Raw genomic sequence first — 18,551 nt, 5'->3', positions numbered from 1 at the left:
GCTCAACACACCCTTGAAACAGCGCGGGCTTTTTCTGGGTCAAACACAGCGAATTCCCTAGTAAAGAGCAGGAAGGATGACTCTCGAACCTACCCCCTCCCGGACCGAGGGCTCACGCGGGTGCCGTTCCGACAGAAAGGCAGCATCTTGTCCCAGGAGATCTTTCGCGTCCCGGACACCACCCGGTCGCCCCCCCTTCCCCCCGCCAGCCGCCCCCGTCCTCAACGGAAAAAAAAAATCTGTTTCATAGAAAGGGACCTTCGGAACTGCAACTAAACCCCAGATTTCGGCCCAGCCCTTGGAGACTTGAAAGGCCATTTTCTACCATCATTCTGCACCTAGTCACGGAAGCGATGCCAGCCACTCAGATTCATAGGGTTCTTAAAATGGTAATTTGGAGTAAAATGTAACTCAAAGAACTTTGAATCATTCATTAGCACCTTATAATTACTCTGCTAATTAGGTTGACACGGCACTTAATCAGGAGTAATACGCCGTCTTGTCACTGGCACTTCCCATTACCCTGACATTCAACAAGAGACAGGTTGGAGACGTCCTAGAGAAAATAATGTAAGTTGATACCCTCCGACGAGGCGTCACAGTCATGCCACGCTCCAGGTCCCCAGTGGATCCACAGTGACTGTTTCCTTTCCAAATGAGCGCCCGGATTGGGGGTGGGGGGAGAGGGAGAGAGAGAGAACTGGCGAGTGGTGAGCCGGAGCGCGTGCCGCGGCCCCGCCACCTGGGCTCCTGAGCCCCGGGCCAGCCGGACAGTGGACCATCGCCTTCCTCACCACTAGAGAACGCCTCGGGGCATTATTTACCCCGCTCGGGAGAAAGTGTCTGGCCAGGCATTTCTTCCAGCACGGGCCCAGACTGGTGACCAGACTGGTGACCGCGGTTTGGAGCAGCAGGACCCCCCCCCCCTCCACGCTTCCCGAGAGTGCAGAGTGGACGCGCTCTAACCGCCGTCGGGGACCCGCCGCCTAGGGGGCCACAGCTCGGGCGCCGGGCTGTCCGGGGAGAAATCAGAGCCCCGAGTCCGCCCGCCCACCCAGAGGTCCGGCTGCTGGAGTTACACACTTTCCCGTGGATTCCTTCAGGGACCCCCCCCCCTCCTCTGTTCTCAGTGTCCTTGGACTACACAAGCGCGTGTTTGGGGATGCTGCGAGGGCGGCCGCGCCGGAGTGCGAAGGTGAGCCCGCCAGATTCCTTTTCCCTTTCTGTCCTCTTTCTCCTCCCTCCTCGGACTCCTCGGGAGAACGGGCCGATCTCGACTTGGTGGGGTTTTTTGTGTTTAATTTTACCCCTCGGGTCCCTTCTCTAGTCCACCTCTGCTCTCCTCTCTGCCTTTGCCCTCACGCGTGATTGTGGACACCGGAATCACCGCAGGACTAGGTGTTCGGCTTTCGGCTGCACGCAAGGGGTTGAGCAGGTTCTCAAAAGAGCAGCGGGGCCGAAGCGGCGCTCGCTGACGGGCTCGCGAGCCGCGCGTCCATTGGCTCCCGGGACGTCGGCGTCGCTCGCTCGCGCGGGCGCGGCCAATGGGAGCGCGGGGCCCGGCGCGCGGCCTCGGCGGCGGGGGCGCGGGCCCCGCGCGGCGCGGAGAGCGGCGGCAGAGGCCGTGACGTCACGCGAGGGGGTCGGCGCCGCCCGCGAGCAGCCGGATTACAAGCGAACGCGCCCGGCAGCGGCCGGAGTCGCTCGGCGCCGCGTCTCCGCCGCCTCCTCCGCCTGCGCCTGCTCCTTCTTTTCCTTCTCTTCCTCTCCGTCTCGTGTTGCCGCGACCACTGCGGCGGTGTCTGCTCCACAACTTTCCAAGAAAGTTCAGAAACTCGGCTCCAGGGCGGCCGAGTCGCGCGCAGCAGCCACCTCGGGGAGCGGCCCGGGAGCTCCGAGGGCGCGCGACCGCCCGGGCTCCGCGGTCGCTGCACCTGCCAGGTCCGCCGCCGCCGCTGCCGCCTGGTGCCAGGCTGTGGGCAGACCCAGGCGGCGGCGGCAGCGGTGGCGGCGGCGGCGTCGGGGTCACCTCCCGCCGCCTGCGTCTTCGTCTGAGTCCCCTGCGCCGCTACCGCCGCCCCCACGTGCGCGGTCGTTCCTGGAGCGCAAGCTCCGTTCTTCCTCAACAATTTTTGTAACTTTCCCCCTCTCTCTTCCTTTCTCCCCTTCTCCCCACCCCTACTTTATGAATAAGGAAAACAAAAAGTGTCGAAAGTGTCCACCGGTTGCCACCCCCCCCCCCATGATCCTTCCTTCCCTTCCCGCCCCACTTTTTTTGTCTTTTTAAAGCTGCGACAACATTGTTTAGTGTTTATTCTGTTTTACGATCGATAGCTTCCTTTGCGTGGTCGGGGCGGCTGCTGAGCGGCGAAGTGGCGTGGACCTCATGTAGAAATGACAACAATGGAAGGGGCCAGCGGGTCGAGTTTTGGAATAGACACGATTTTGTCCAGTGCCAGTTCGGGCAGCCCCGGCATGATGAATGGAGATTTCCGCCCGCTCGGCGAGGCCAGGACCGCGGATTTTAGGAGTCAGGCCACTCCGTCCCCCTGTTCGGAGATTGATACCGTAGGAACGGCGCCTTCTTCTCCCATCTCAGTCACCATGGAGCCCCCGGAGACGCATCTGGTCGCAGAAGGGCCCCAGCATCACCACCACCTCCACCACAGCCAACCGCCGCCGCCGCCCGCCGCGGCCCCCACGCAAAGTTTGCAGCCTTCTCCCCAACAGCAGCCGCCGCCGCCGCAGCCGCAGCCGCAGCAGCAACCGCCGGCCCAGCAGCTGGGCTCGCCCGCCTCGGCCCCCAGGACTTCCACCTCTTCTTTTTTAATTAAGGACATCTTGGGCGACAGCAAACCACTGGCGGCGTGTGCGCCCTACAGCACCAGCGTGTCCTCTCCCCACCACACCCCGAAGCAGGAGAGCAACGCAGCACACGAGAGCTTCAGGCCAAAGCTCGAGCAGGAGGACAGCAAAACCAAACTCGACAAGCGGGAAGATTCCCAGAGCGACATCAAATGCCACGGTGAGTCGCGCCGCGTCGGCCGCCCGAGCCATCTAGTGTCTCCTGGACCTCTGGTTCTTGGTCTCCCCTGCAGACTCCCTCGAGTCTCGGCTGGGGAGTTATTCAGGGAGCTTCTGGGGCGATTGCACCCCGGTCGAAAACTGCAAGCGGGAGGAAGGCCTGGGCGTGCGACACGAGGACTCGTCCGAAGTTCGGTTTATTGTTACATAGCCACCTCTCAACCTTCACCGCCATCCTGCTCCTTTCTTTGTTTTATATAATTTCTATGTATTAGGAATAGGGAGGACGCGGAGGGGATTTGACCGGAATACTTTCGTTGATGAAAGGGAAGGACTGGAGATTTTTCTAGCTGAGACCTTGGGGGGTGGGGATGAGGGGAGGTGGGAGAGAGAGAGACCGGCTTAGCTAGCGTGGTGTCTAGGGGTGTGTTCACAACGTGGCATTTATTCTTTAATGCAAATTATTTCAGTACCCCCCCCACACACACTGCATTTTCTAAACATCACAGGAATTACCAGATTTAATGAAGAAAAAATTTCCGAGTTGATTAACAAAGTAACTTTTTTTTTATTATTAGATTTTGTTGAATGTAGGGAAGCCCCTATGGTAAAAATTTATAATCAGTTTTTCAGTTTTTAAAATGCCCTTCTCACTCCATGGCCCCTACCAATTATTTGTATTTCAGTAAGATTTTGTCTCCCTATAAGTAATTGAGAAATAGCATTTATGAAAGTAAAATTTTATGGAGTTGGATTTGTTTATTTTTGTAAAATCAGAAAATAGCAGTTGAAACTGTGCTTCAACTCCCTTTTTCCATTTTTTCCTCAATTACATAAGGAAGTGTTTTTGTCTTTGCACGACGAAAGAGTTTTAACATACCAGGAGATTTCTTTTTTACCTTTACTAATAAGTTCATTACTGTTATTAGTATTAACCGTTGCCATTTCTGGGAAAGATGTGTGCTGACTATCTGAAAGGTAGGATATTGGCTCCTCATTTTACTATTATAACATTAGCATAATAGTGCCCAAAACAGATGTACAGTCTGGCCTGGCGATTTTTTTGTGCACCAACCTCCCCAGTGGGTCAATTAGAGAGATTATTGTTCTTCCTGCAGGGAAGATCAAGGAGTGCAGCAAAAACGGGTACAAACAGAGAGGGATTGACATATCGATTTCCCAGCATTTCAGTAAAAAACCAAAGTTGACAAATAGAATCCGGAAATCTCTGGGCTGTCACCTAGATGGGCTCAGTGATTTTGAGCTCTACTTGGTGTCTGGGTGACATATTCCTCCCGAAGCTTTAAAAGACTTGACGCAAGCAGCTGCAGAGAACTTGATCCCACTATTTCCCAAGTGCATCTGGAAAGGGAAAGCAAATGCATTTAACTTTCTGTAAACAGAAAAAGTGAAATGAAAAAGGTGCCCCTTCCTCAAATAAACAAACACACCAACAACAGAGTAGAAAGGTATTAGGTATTTTGAAAAGTACCAAATCAAAAAAAAATGAAGTCATAGTGAAAACAGTAAAGGAATGGGACAGAATCTCCCCACTCCCTACCCCGTGAACGAAATAACAAAAGAACCCTATATTGTAAAATATTTTTTTCTTTTTAACTTGCAAAGGTGGGAAGATCAGACAACCTTTTAGAATCCTTTTAGTAGTTCTGCACAAAGTTCTAGACTCTTTGGCCAGAAATTGGTCCTCTTCCTCTTAAGGTCCTTGGCTAAGGTCCAAGTTTGTGTGTGATAAGGGTGGTGGGAGTATAGTCCCCCAAGACCAGCAGCTGGCTTGGGAATGTGGAAGTGTGTGCCAGGAGGACACACCACCCTTCCTATTCCACACTGTCTTATGGCTATGGGTTTCTACCATAGGAACAAAGGAGGAAGGAGACCGGGAGATTACGAGTAGCCGAGAGAGTCCCCCAGTGAGAGCCAAAAAGCCTCGCAAAGCCAGAACAGCTTTCTCTGACCACCAACTCAATCAACTGGAGCGTAGCTTTGAGCGGCAGAAATACCTGAGTGTGCAGGACCGCATGGACCTGGCAGCTGCGCTCAACCTCACAGACACGCAAGTCAAGACCTGGTACCAGAACCGCAGGTAAGGGATGTTGTGTGGGGGGGGGAGCAAAGGCGTCTGACCATCCAGGTCATGACTACTGAGCCGGTCCTCTTCCTTCCTGGCCCGGGAGACTCCAGGGACTCAGAGGCCCCAGAGTGGGCCCCTGGGGACTTTCTGGCTGGAGCAGGGATGAAGCACACCCCCCAGGTGAGAGGGACGTATGGAGCGGCAGCTGGAGTTTGGAACATTTTGCACTTCTGAGTGTCTTGGCATATGCTACTTTTCCTCTCAAACCCGAGTGGCTGGAATCCCTCCCCTCACTTTGCCCCCAGATCCATTAAGCCACACCTTCTCAAATTGAGACATCTGTGCAGCTGACACTCGGGTCCGTAGAGCCTGTGCCATGTACCCTTTGGGCCTGCCCCTGGCTGGTTCCGAAGGTCTGCAGCTGGTCACACAGCCTGGCTATTTCGATCCAGGAGGAGCTGCCCCACTGGCCTCAGCTTAAATGTCCTTGCCTTGGCTTTTGAGACAGCCAGCCAGACAGGCTGAGGGTCTGTCCCTTCCCTAGATTTGTCACCTCAGAGCCTGCCAGGAACCACTGCCTCCACTGAAAGGAAATCCGGAAAGGGGTTGGCAGCGCTTGCAGGCTCTGAACTGTAGCGAGGACCCAGGCAAGCTGAGGCTGAAGTTGTGCCGTATTTTGAAGCCTGGCAGTAGACACCCTTGTCTAGATTTTTTCCTCCCCCTCCTTTTCTCTCATTTGTCTTCTAATCGTCCATAAGTGCAGTTGGAAATGCCCATCCAGTTGTCATCTTTACCATAATTTTCTGTCTCATTACATACGGCTTCAGCCACCCTAATTCTGTCGGAAAACATTAGTGTCATTTGTAGCCAATTTAAAATGGGCGACACGTTTATTAATTTGGCTGAAGCTGCTGGGTATGGATGGCCCACCAGCCCTGAGCTCCTTCATGGGGCATTTGAGCAAAGGCCTGTTGGCTTCTTCTTCCTAGCGGGGTACTGTGGAGGAGGGAGGAGACCAAGAAAAGCTGATCACAGGTTTTAATTGTTACTCTCTCTCAGAGGAGAAAATATCTTGAAATGCATCCCCCACCCAAATGGCCCCGAGGTGCTGTCACCTTGGGAGAGCCCTCCTTCAAATGAATTTAATTTTGAAACATTGGTGTGTGCCTTCCTTGCCCCAAGCCCCCCCCCCCCCCCTCTGTAAGGTCCTGTGAGGCTGTGGAGAGGGACGTGTCTCCACAGCTCTGGGGACTGAGAGGGACAGGGTCTGAGGCCCAGGAGTCTCTGTGTCCTTTTGTTTATGGTTTCTTCTCACTTGGACTGGAGGAAAGGGGGAAGGGCAGAGAGTGGACACTCTGGGATTGTGGGGGGCCCTTGGGGGAAAAGAATTAGGGGAGGAGGGAGAAGACCGCCTATAGGAAGACTGGTCTCCATTGGCCTTCAGGAAAGTTTCAGGAAGTAACCCAATTGTAAGGGGCAACAGCAGAACAGAGAGGAAAAGGCAGGGAAGCTTATAGAATTTCATTTACGAATGTCTCAGACATTAAGGGTGTAATTTATGAAACTGACATGAATTTGGGCCATTCTGTGAGCAAGAGGGTGGGGAGGGGGCCTAGGAGATGTGCTTCATTCCTCGTTCTCAGAGCTCTCGCAGTCTGCAGTCTCTCTGTGCCCCAAGAAAGAGAAGCCTGGAGAGGGTGAGAGAAGAAAAGGTCTGGTGCCTGGACTGTTCCCACAGCTGCGGGGTGCGCGCACGCCCGCTTTTTTTCAGGACCAAGTGGAAGCGGCAAACCGCGGTGGGCCTGGAGCTGCTGGCCGAGGCGGGGAACTACTCGGCCCTGCAGAGGATGTTCCCGTCGCCTTATTTCTACCACCCAAGCCTGCTGGGCAGCGTGGACAGCACCACGGCCGCCGCGGCTGCCGCAGCCATGTACAGCAGCATGTACCGGACTCCCCCCGCGCCCCATCCCCAGCTGCAGCGGCCCCTGGTTCCCCGCGTGCTCATCCACGGCCTGGGGCCTGGGGGGCAGCCAGCCCTCAACCCCTTGTCCAGCCCCATCCCAGGCACCCCACACCCCCGGTGAAGAGACAGCGATCTACCGCGCTGCAGTCCCTTCCCTTCCCGTCCCCACCCCGACCGGCTGGACAGCTGCCCTCCTCGCCCCGCACCAGGCCGCAAGGCCTCTCTTGGGAGCAGGAGCGACCCCGGGAAGCCGAGAAGTAAGAGAAGAAGCCGTTCACCAGTGGGAGGGGGGCCCCCAAAGAGGAACCAGCCCTCTGCTCTCATCTTCCCAACCCCCAGAAACAGGGCTGGGGAGCTCCCCACAGCAGTGTGACTGGGGAAAACGCCGACCCCACACAAAGTGCGACCAGTAAGTGAAAACATCAACTAAAACAAAACCTCAAGCTCTTTTTAAAAATGACTTTAGGGACAAGCAGGAGGGAGGGAGGGGGGAGGGTAAGGAGGGAAGTATGGAGGGCACGGAGAGGAAGCCGTAGAGGCAGAGAGAATTGTAGATGGACAGACAGCCTCAATTCTGAGGCACAGGGCGTTGCTGTGGACATTCCGTCTGCCCCAGAGAAAAGAGGAGGGTAATTGAGAACTTTGCACTGATTTCTCATGACCTTTTTTCTTTTGGAAAAGTGGCATGCTCCATAATATGAAAAAAAATGTACATTTGAAAGACTGAGTGATAAGTGATATATCATATTTATTATATGTTGTCCAAAAAAGAGTCACTTATATACGTTAGTAAAACATGATTTTTCTTTTCATGTCTTTTTGATTCAGTAAAATAAATGCTTAGACAAAAATATAGATTTTTTTGTGATTGAAAATTACAAAAATAAAGTTTATCTTTTTTTAACAAGCGATGAAATTCAAGGGAGCTGATTTTACTAAAGCAGAATGTACTGTGATGAGATGCCTGACTTGATTTAGGGGGGAAAAAAATCCCTCTGGTAATACTAGGAATTTATAAAATCTGTAAAGACTTTGGGTTGACTTATATAAAAACAGCTCCAGTTTTCCTGCTGGCCTCTTCCGAGCAGTTATTTGATGTGTGAATTCCTTTCTTTTTTAAGTGGATGATTTCAGAGCAGCCGGCCAGGCCAGGAGAGAAGTCTCTGCTCGTAGGCTGTTGATGCCGGCCAAGTGGGCCGCCAACTTTCCCCGCTCCTGGCCTGCCTGCCAGCCCCAGCTGACCCGGGGCTCTCTGCCCCTCCTCCTCCTCCTGGGGCTCTTCCCCGGGGCAGTGAGTGTCCCCGGCGCCGGGCAGCGGGCGGCTCGGGCCTCGCAGCTGTTCCGTAGCCCGCAGCCCAGCAGCCCAGCGGCCAAGCGGCGGTGGGACAGCCTGAGAGCGGGCGGCTGCGGGGAGCGCAATTAGTGCACCGGGGGGCCTCAGAGAGGCCCAGCTAACAAACCCTCGAGGCGTCTTTGATCCTTGCCTTCGCATTCTCCAGCGGGCGTCGGCCCCCAGCCCCTGCGAACCTCTGGTCCTAGTGAGTTCGTTGTGCTGGGATGCCTTGGAGCAGGAATCCAAGTCCAGCCAGGACCGTGGTGCCAAGCTTTTTATCAGTATCCTTGCAGGGGTTGGGACCACAAAATGAAAGGCCCTGCACCCCACCAGAGTGGCTCCTCACTAGGCTCAGCGCTCAAGACTATGCGTCCAACAACTGAGCAGGGGATCAGTTCTAGAGCTGCTTCCACCTTCTGCAGCTCCAGGGTCATTTCCTGAAGGGCTAGAGTCAGATCCCCCATCTGGATATTCTTATGTCTCTAGCCTCACACCTGCCCAAGTACAGTGTCAAAGGGGTAAAACATGCAGCTAAAACACATCCAGACCCATCCTCCAACTTTCTCTGATACTGAACCTTAGTGGAGTTAAAAACATGTTTTTAAAAAGTGGAGTGCTGTGGGAGTGTGTATTGGGGAGGGGTGGGAAGGAAGAAGGAAAGAAAGAGGTGAAATCCAGGAGGAGATTGCCTCAGGCGCCTTGATCAGACCTTGGCTAATTAGGGAGTAGTTTGCAGATTTCTATCTAGCTCATCAATTTGCTTTAAAAGTGGTCTTGGTCTCGGTTGATTCTAACAAAAGGGTCTGGATTGGCCCTTCTCATCTTCTTCCTGCTGAGCCAGGGCAAACTCAAGACAGCTGGGGTGGGCTGGAAACTGGGCATCACTGGGTCCAGTGGGGAATGCCCAATGCCTGGGCACTCTAGGAGACTCACCTTGTTCCAGCTTAGCTGCTGTTGGGTTTAAAAATCAAGTTTCAATAGTTCAAAATGGTCTGCGTGGGCCTAAATTGGCACTTTCCAAAGCCAGGGCAGGGTTGGGGGGTTGGCTATAGCTTTTATCTGCACTTGTCCCAGGGCCAGTCAGCTTTGGGCACAAGAGGGACCTGGGAAGGCACCGGAGTTCACACATAACATATTACCTATGAAGAATGACCTCAGGTCCAGTTGGGAAAAACACATAAACAAACCTGCAAATACAAACAAGGCCAGAGCACCCATCTGCTACCAGCAGCTCACCAGCCACTCTGCAGAGGAGGCTGTCTGCTGTCCTTTCACGCTCAAGGCTGAACTTGGACTCTGTAGGTGGACAATGCGGGGAGGGGGGGGGGGATGCACTGTGTCTATAGAAACCAAGGTTTCTTAATTAGCTTTATATTCCATTGCTGTTAGCCATTACTCTGGATGCACCAGAGTCTTCCTAAATTGGCTTTTCTTCCAAGTCATGTTTTCTTCAACCCCTGAAATTGGGCAGCTAAAAGTGTCAGTTCCCTTCTAAATATGTTTTGAAATTGGCAAATTGGTTGTTGGGGGTGGGCGTAGTTTTAGGATGAAAATTGAGTGGCCGAATTTCTTTTCATTCTGCTTCAGTGCGGCAAAGCACACCTCAGCAGGTGCCCTTCCATTCAAGCCTCCCCAAACTATTGCTTAAAAGTCCAATGCAAACACATCCTTTTCCTCAGAAGGGGTCTCTCTGTTCTTCGTGCTTGCCCTACAAAGATGGGGGTTGGCTGAGAGATGAGGAGTGCGACCCTAAGTTTCCTGAAAAGCAAGGAACAAAGATAACAGGCAAAGGTCTTTTCTCATGGGAGATGTGAGTCCGTTGTGGAGGCCCAGAGGACAGCTGTTCCTGGGAGCTGTGCTCCTTTTCTTTTCCCCTAGTTTCACTTGGTGTCTGAAGGGCGCTCTAGACTTTATTTGGTTTGGTCCTGTGATTAACTTGGGGACTAACAAAAAAGGGGCTTGGAGTGGCAATCTTCGCTTCCTACAGAAACCCAGGAAAACGAGCTTGTTTCAGAGAGGTGTTTAAACACCTACAGTGACCCCTTTAGATTTGCCCACCCCCCTGTCAGCTCCAGGACCCCACCTAACCTAACAGAAACCTGTAGTCAGTGTGAAGTGAAAAGTTGAATGCCTGGCCAGCAACCAGCCAGTCTAGTCCAAACCAGCAATTTTCAGTGAGTTGTAAAGTAACGATTGTGGTTTGTCTTTAGCCTCCAGCAAATATACCTACCACCTTGTATCAGTTTATTTTTGCTCCACCCCTTAAAAAGAAAGCCTACACTATGGCAAATTAGACAGCAGATTTCCTCTGTTGCAAATAAAACCCACTTACCCTCAAACCAAGACTTCCCTCCTCTCTCCCTGCCATCTGACTCCTTGCCTAGGCAGCTCTTCCCCAAGAGTCTGCTGAATCCCACCTCCCCTCTTTAAACGGGTGGCTTGTTGAGTAGTTTGTTTTGTTACATTTTTAACTTTCTAAAAATATTTGGAAAAGCTCTCCCCAGGGCTAAGGAAACTTTAGTTCCTGTTAAGCCACGTGGTTACAAAAATATACTGGAAGAGAGCTACTTAGTTTTCTAAAAAGCCAGGCAGGCTACAAGTCAACGTGCTTGGGAAGAGACTGACTTCACTACTGGTGGGAATGGGCAGGGGCAGGATGGAGACTCCAAGCGGACTGATGTTTCCTGCATAGCTGTGAATTCTTAGTAAGGGAAAGCAGGCTCTTGCCTTGGCTGTTGGCTAGAGAGGTATGAGCAGAAGGATGAGTGGGGGCTTTCCCAGGGGTTACCCTCATGGACCATGGAAAGTGTCTCTAGCCACGTCGAGTCTCCCACTAGGTCTTTGTCTGGTCCCACTTTCTTGGCCAGTTCCCCGCCTGGCTCTCTACCGCTTGATTCTTTTCCTGGAGTTGGGGCGCATAGTTTGGGCCCACTGCCCCTCCCTTCTTTCTTCTGGCAGGCCGAACACCCTCAGGGCTGAGTAGGGGTAAGTGTGTAGGGCTGAGGGTGTGCGCTTTCAGAAAAAGGGAGGTGTCAACTGGCCTCTTGCATTGGAAAAACAGGTCAGCTGCCTCAGGGCGATGCGATGACCCAGAAGGGACTTTTTTCCTCCCCTCCTTCCGGCTGAATTTTGAAGGTCTTTATCGGTCTCAGTGTTGCTGGGTGGACCGTCTTGGCCAACACGGCGTTCTCAGTTACTTTCTTCTCCGCCTCCGCCGGTCTCTTCCCCGGGGCCTCGCTCTCCCGAGTTCCCTCTCCTAGCACCACAGACAGCTCCCAGGGCGCGCGATGGAGCGTAGCGCGGGGAGCTGCCGGGTTCCCCGCAAAGCCTAGGCGAGCGCCAGGGGCGCGCCGGGGAAGGGTCGACGGCGCTCGCGGGGGAGGTCCGCGAGGTGATTACAAAGAGCCCTCCCTCGCAGCGTTTCCTGATTAGCTCTAAGTCCAAACAGGGTCACATTGCAAAGAAGAAAATCTTCAGATCAATAAAGTAATTCAAAAACCCAAAGATCTCGTGGTAAGTAGTGCTCAGTGACAGATCAACTCTAAACCGTCCCTATTTAATAAGTTCTTAGTGGAAGCCGACTGGGGAGGAGCGGGGCCTCAGGTCTGCGGCTTCGAAGCCCTTTCTCCGCGGACGCCTCGAGGTCGCCAGTGCAATCGCTCTAAATGGCGCTTTTTCCTTCCTCCGCTCGCGCTGCCCGGACTGCTCCGCGAACCGCCGCCTCGGCCGATGGAAGCCCAGGAGAAGCGCTCCCAAGGCGAGTGGAGCGGAGGCCGGGATTCCCACCGCTGCTCCCACCCCGGTCCTTCTTCCCGCAGTCCTGGGAGTCTCCCGGGTCCAGGACAGCGAGCGGGTCGCCTCCGCGGGAGCTCCCCTGAAGGAAAGGGACCTTCAAGGGCGCGAGATTGAGCTTGATTTACGATAAAAGGGCTTTGTCACTTTGCGAAGCTGATGGATTCCCACCCCCAGCTGCCCCTATCTCTGGCCGCCAGACTTGATTCTTTCGTGCAGAGGTCCTCCCCTTTCTGCTGAAGATTCGCGCTCACAATGCAGCCCGCGGTTTGAGCCGAGGCTCTCATGGTCCGCGGCAGCGCTCGGGCTCCAAGCCGGGTCTCCCACGGTGCGTGCCCCAGCCGAGACTCTGAGCTCTTCTGCGCCCCCCACCCCCTAGGACAGCCCCGCGGCCGCAAGTCCCGGCGCCGGGTTACCGGCTGTGTTTCAGGCAGGAATGCGTGCATTAGGACAGGGACCCTTGAGAGCAGGGGCAGGAGTCCATATGCTTTTCACGGTCGGTGCTAGGGCTGTGCCTACAGAGCAGGGCCCCCCCTCTCTCACATGTCAGTGGGCTCGGAAGAGAATATAAGGGCTTCTCCTTTTCCGACAACGATAATAAATATTTGCCCAGGTGGGTGCCCATATCTGCATTCCGTTCCATTTCCACCTCCCCTCAAAAGGCCTCGTGGCTGTAAATGACTGCCTTCCTCAGATTGTCCTCAGTTCTTGAAGCCAACTCCTCTTTGTTGATTACCTGCCCCTTCTCCATTACAGTTGGAGGGATGGAAATGCGAAGCGGAATTTAGGAGCTGATAGAGACTTGCAGTGGCATGGATTCCCTACATTTTGTAAGTTCCGGCACCGCTGGGGAGCCCCCAAAGCGTCTGGGGTCTGGAGGAAGAAGTGTTCCAGTGCATCTTTCCCTGAAGTGGGAGGGAAAGTTTTCTATGGAGCAATAAGTATTTATAATGCCGCCTCAGGGGAAAGGAATTAGGCATTGGTGGTACTTTGTTTCTCCACTCCTATGCTACAAAATCAGAGTGCTCACCGTGAAAAAATAGTCTACCTTCTGTCGACCTAAAAAAAAAAGAAAGAAAGAAAGAAAGAAAGAAAGAAAGAAAGAAAAAGAGGTAAGTTCAAAATTGTCAAAAAGATAGTTTGTTTGGAAGGAGCAGAGGAGTTGCAATTTGGGACCTGTTAACTGTAGCAAGCTACAGGCAAGTGTATTGAGGGTTTGGGGCAGGCCATATTTATGGGCAGGGAATGTAAAGAGGGGAGAGCTCAGTTAGCATCTGTTAAAATAAAAAACAAATGGAGACCAGCTTTGAAAATTCCCTGAGCAGACAGAACTGGTCCAGTCATACAAATAAAGCTCAATTCAGCTTATTTTGGAAGATCAACTGGACCTGCATCATTTCTTGTTCATGTCTCTGGAAACCATAAGCAAAAATTTCCAAGGTTGATAGGAAGCAAATCCTGACCAACTCCCTGTCAACTTAAGAAAATTCCAACATTATCAGTTTTCTATAAATTAGGAGATTATGGGAAATCAGTCTCTCCGTCCCTAAGTTTTGTTTTCCTGAGTGCACGTGTGTGAGATTTCTACATTTTATATTCTCTGATTCCATTTTAGATTGAAATTCTTTTACATTTCCGCCTTTTGATCAAGATCTTTCATAGAAAGCACCATTGATCAGTTACATCATTTCTTTATAGGTGGATTGTATTGTATGTCCTATGAAGCTGAGAAGGACCGTCCTCAGGAGTCTTTTCCCATGAAGCTGAGGAAGGCCATCCTCAGGGGTCTAATCTTAGGGAGGAAGGAAATGATATGGAATTTCTTTGGTCTCATTTGGATAACAAGAGGATTGAAAAATGAAAAATCTCAGTTATGTCCTTCTAAGGTGGACTATTTAGTTTCCATACTCAGTTGAGTTTCAGTAAAAGTCTTTGAGAGGAAAATAATTTTATTTCATACATACATTTGGAGAGCAGACATTTGTTTAGTAATGCAAACCAGTAGAAATTTAATTAAAAAGATCAGATTGAGTACCAAAAGTCCATTGGTAGCTATTGATTGAAATACACCTCTCGAGGTGCCTGGGTGACTCAGTTGGTTAAGCAACTGACTTCAGGCTCAGGTCATGACCCCAGGTTCCTGGGATCCATCAGCATTAGGCTTCCTGCTCAGTGGGGAATCTGCTTCTTCCTCTTCCACAGCCCCTTCCCAAGCTTTTGTGTCTGCACATGTGTTCTCTCTCTCTCTCTCAAATAAATACATTTTTAAAATATTGAAAAAAGAAATAGATCTCTCAACCAGTTTCCCCAATTGTCTAAATTAAATAGATTGAAAATATCCCAAGTTCTGGGAGGTTGGCCAACTTCTGCTAGCAGCTTGATATCGTCTTTTGTTATTTTTAGTTCTTGTGTTATTTTCTATGAGTTATTGACATAAAAATAACATTCTTCCCCAAGTAAGGTGCAGGATCCCCCTGCAGATAAGTGACAAGGTGTAGGACTCTATGGTTTTGTAGGATTACTTCTGCAAGGCTATCTGTGTTAGTTGATATTAAAAAGCTTGGACGTAAACACTGGAAGTGGTAGACATGATTATAGAAGGATTGTGAATTGCTTTTTCAAGGTTTGCTACTCTGATCTAAGGAAAAAAGCTCTGGCGAAAGCATGTCCCAAACCCTTTCTCCCTACTACAGGGTTATAGCTAAGCAGTCACCCAAAATTATAATGTACCCAGTTCCAACATATCCTTTTAAGTTGATAAGAGAAAGACCCCAGAGTAAGTATATAAGCAGTAGCAGGAAGAGTTTTTCTAATTTTGGCATTAGGGGTGAGGGTAATGATCCTATAACCTCCTCCAATTAAGGGCCAGTGTAGAATATATGTTTCTTCCACATAAAAGGAAACACTCAATGTCTACTAAGAGTAAGGCATAGTTGGGACCCTTTGTCCATATTCTTAATCCTGGAGTGAAAGAGGGAATTTCATAATCAGAAAAATAATCATTTATACAGAACACATGATAATCTAGTTTATTAGTATATGGGAATGGTTATGTTGGCATCTTAAATATCTATAGAAGTGGAAGAAAGTATATTTGAAATAACAAGTGAACTGATCTAGTGTAAGTAATGTTGTGGTGGAGGCCTGGAAGATATCTAGGGAAAAAGTAGGTTAAGTTTCCACCATTCATCAGATTTTTGGTTCAGTTCCCAATGAAGTACATTGAGGGAGAACACATTGGCTTCCCAGTTTCTGGTATTATTATGCTTTTCATTTTCCCACTACAGAGATATGTTAATGGAAGAGATGGTACAGTCTTCTGGAATAGGAAGTGAGTTCATGTTCATTTGGACCATATAAAATACTATAGTCACAAATATTTAATAAGAGTTATCCTACAATTTTGGCATTTCTGTCACTGTTTTTGAAACATAAAGAAAAAATTGGGGTAAGAGTGTAGGCCTGAGTGAGAAATGATCCTTTATGGGTGGGGGGCACCCAAGGGAAAACCATAGTATTTGGAACCAGTCTTCTAGAAGGAAGGACAGGTATAGCTCCAAAACTACCAAAGGAAAATCCTACATCCTTACCAGATAGGTTTTGTCATCCTTCTAAATATAGTGGCCAGGCCACCAATTCAGATTCATCATGAGTAATATTTGCTCTGGTACAAATCCAAGAATCAGTAATTTTAGCAGAATCAGAGAGTTTTTGTAATGTGGGGCTAAAAGGATGTGTTAAATCTCAAGTAAAGGACAGTAGAAAAACAAAGGAAAGATCAACCAAAGACCTGAAAGACCTGATTTAACTAAACATAGAGTAATTTAAAAAAAAAGAACAGGAAATTTATAGGTCTTGTCCAGATATCTTGTGTTAACTATTTACTTCAGATGTCATCTATCTTTGTTCCTACAAATTTTCAGTTTGAGGTCACCAGTTCATTCAGATTTGAGTTTTTGTTTGTTTGTTTGTTTGTTTTTTACATGCGATACATGAATCCCAGACAACTATTCCTTGAAGTTTGGCTGCACAGGAATTAGTTAATAACCAGTGGTAGGGGCATTTTCAGCAAGGTTGAAGAGTCTTTTGGGAGACGTCTTTTCCAATAGATGAAATTTCCAGGCTAAAAGTGTGATGTTTGATGTCATCATCTCCAGGGAGCGCACTGTTGAAAGATTGTTCTACCAGAATGTGATTATTCTCTATGGACTCGATCTGGTCTTTGCAAAATTAACATATACGCGCCTCCTTTGTTAGTTGTGGCTAAGTGCATTGACCATCCTTTAAGTACTTTTATTTTATTTTAGATTTGTTTATTTTTAGAGAGAAAGAGAGAACACGTGGGGATGGGGGGGGTGGGGTAGGAGCAGAGGGAAAGGCAGAGAGAGAACCTCAACCAGGCTCTGCTTACAGAGCCCAGCTTGGGGCTTAATCACATGACCCTGAGATCATGACCTGAGCCAAAGTCAAGAGCTGGATACCCAAACAACTGAGCCATGCAGGAATTCCCTGTAATTATTTTAAATGGTGAAAGTGTATGCATTCAAAAGGAAGTAGATCTAAGATTTAGAAGGAACAATGATAATGCTTTTGCCAAGGTATTTGGATGGTTTCCACTAATTTAGCTGAGTTGATAACTTCATTTGTATGTTAGACTAGTCCTGAGGATTGAGGACAATAAACACAATGAAAGTATTGCAGAACTGGCCAGACAGCATAGACTTGTCAAGTATTTGGTCATAAAATGGATTTCCCAGACACTATGAAGGCTAAAAGAGAATAATCTTTTCCAATAGCATTTCAGATACACAAGATTTACCTGTCTACATGGGAGATCTTCAGTCCAATATGAAAACATATAAACCATTACTGGAACTGGAATGTACTTATATCCATGAGATGGGGGCAATTTTATGATAGCCATTTGCCAAACCTCAAATGATTCTTTGGGTAAACTAAGACACCTGGAGGCAATATAGATGAGTTTTCTTCATTTAAATTTAGGACAGATGGAATAAGCAAGATAAGCACTTTTTTGTGCCTTGCAGATGTTTTTTACCAATGTTTATTCATGAACATTATCATTTTATCAGTGACTTAATTCATGTATGGTAGTTATTAATGGAAATTTTAGTTTTTCTGGCAGGACTGGTAGTCAGAACTAGAGTTTCTTTTCTTGATGACACCAATAGCCTTTAGATTTCCTTTTTTTTTTTTTTTTCTTTTTTAAGGACCAATTGTTGTATATCTTTGGTTAATTCTCTTAGGTCATCACTGTGGGAAGTAGTTGTCCCGACCATGATAGAGGTTTGGTCTATGGATCCCATAAGAGCATCATTTTTTTGTAAAGACATCTTGAGTGGTTTCCTTTGGCTTCCAGAGCATCAGAGTTAGAATGCCCAGGGACTTTAATAATAGCCAAAGCTGCTGGAAGGAGTATGGCATCTAATAAATCTTGGACACAAGGACCATTTTTAATTTTGTCTCTGCTGGAAGCAAGAAAACTTTGTTGTTTCCATAACATTCCAAAACCATGGACTAGTCTCAAAATGCTGACTACTACTAGTATAGATGTTTGTGGTCTTACCTTTAGCTAGAATACATGCTTGAGTAAGAGCATGTAATTCAGCTTGTTGGGCTGAAGCAGCCTAAGGTAAGAGTGCAGCCTCAATGACCTCAAAAGGAGTTGGTATCACACATCCAGGACACCACTTACCATTTTCATTTATCAGGTAAGAGCTATCAGTAAACCATGAGAAATCAACATTTTCCCCAGGAGGTCTTGTTTAAGTTATCATGAAGGCTTAATACTTAATATGTCAAAGTCAAACAGTCATGGGGATTTCACCAATGGAAAAAGGAAGAAGAGCAGCAGGGTTGAGATTGATACGACAAACAAGAATGATAGGAGGGAAGGTTAGCAAGGGAATTTCCTAGAAGAGGCTTGCTGAGAGGTGTTGGGTGTGGTTCAAGAGAGCTTCAATCTTGTGAGGTACAGGGACATCAAAGAAGATCCTGATAAGGATTTCTTCAGTGGCCTTTGCCAGAAAGGCAGTGGAAGTGACAGCCTTAAGGCACAGACAAGGGGACCATGGGATCCAATTGTTGGCTGTAGCAACCTAAAGGTTGGTGTGTTAGCTTCCATGAATTTGGGTAAGTACTCTGAGGGCATTTCCCTCCTTTTCATATACAAAAAGAAAAAAGGGTAGCTGATAGTTTTGATGTCTGAGGACAGGTGGATTTATTAAAAACTTCCTTCAAGGTTTTAAAAGCCAGTTCTTTGTTTTCCTAGGTAATGGGGTCAGGTTTAGTAGTTTTTAATAAGACACACAGGGGTTGGGCCACTAAGG

The 18,551-nt window shown here is 49.2% G+C and overlaps 1 protein-coding gene across 1 annotated transcript; it reads left to right on the top strand.

The window, feature by feature from the left end:
• The first annotated feature begins 678 nt into the window (after positions 1-678).
• On the top strand, positions 679-7,518 carry BARHL2 (BarH like homeobox 2). The gene is made up of 4 exons (XM_059137809.1): positions 679-1,195; positions 2,335-3,025; positions 4,900-5,125; positions 6,885-7,518. The coding sequence occupies exons 2-4, from the start codon at positions 2,395-2,397 to the stop codon at positions 7,195-7,197; spliced, it is 1,170 nt and encodes a 389-aa protein (XP_058993792.1). The 5' UTR covers positions 679-1,195; positions 2,335-2,394; the 3' UTR covers positions 7,198-7,518.
• Positions 7,519-18,551: the final 11,033 nt, after the last annotated feature.

This window comes from Mustela lutreola, chromosome 10 (genome assembly GCF_030435805.1).
Source record: "Mustela lutreola isolate mMusLut2 chromosome 10, mMusLut2.pri, whole genome shotgun sequence".
Taxonomy (NCBI): Eukaryota; Metazoa; Chordata; class Mammalia; order Carnivora; family Mustelidae; genus Mustela; species Mustela lutreola.
The sequence above is the reverse complement of the archived record's forward strand: the minus strand, read 5'-3'. Positions and strand labels throughout refer to the sequence as shown.

Excerpts from the sequence above, each read along its gene's own strand:
- BARHL2 (XM_059137809.1), top strand. The coding sequence starts at position 2,395 with ATGACAACAATGGAAGGGGCCAGCGGGTCGAGTTTTGGAATAGACACG. Across the intron at positions 3,026-4,899 it reads GAGCGACATCAAATGCCACG|GAACAAAGGAGGAAGGAGAC; the intron begins GTGAGTCGCGCC and ends TTTCTACCATAG. Across the intron at positions 5,126-6,884 it reads ACCTGGTACCAGAACCGCAG|GACCAAGTGGAAGCGGCAAA; the intron begins GTAAGGGATGTT and ends GCTTTTTTTCAG.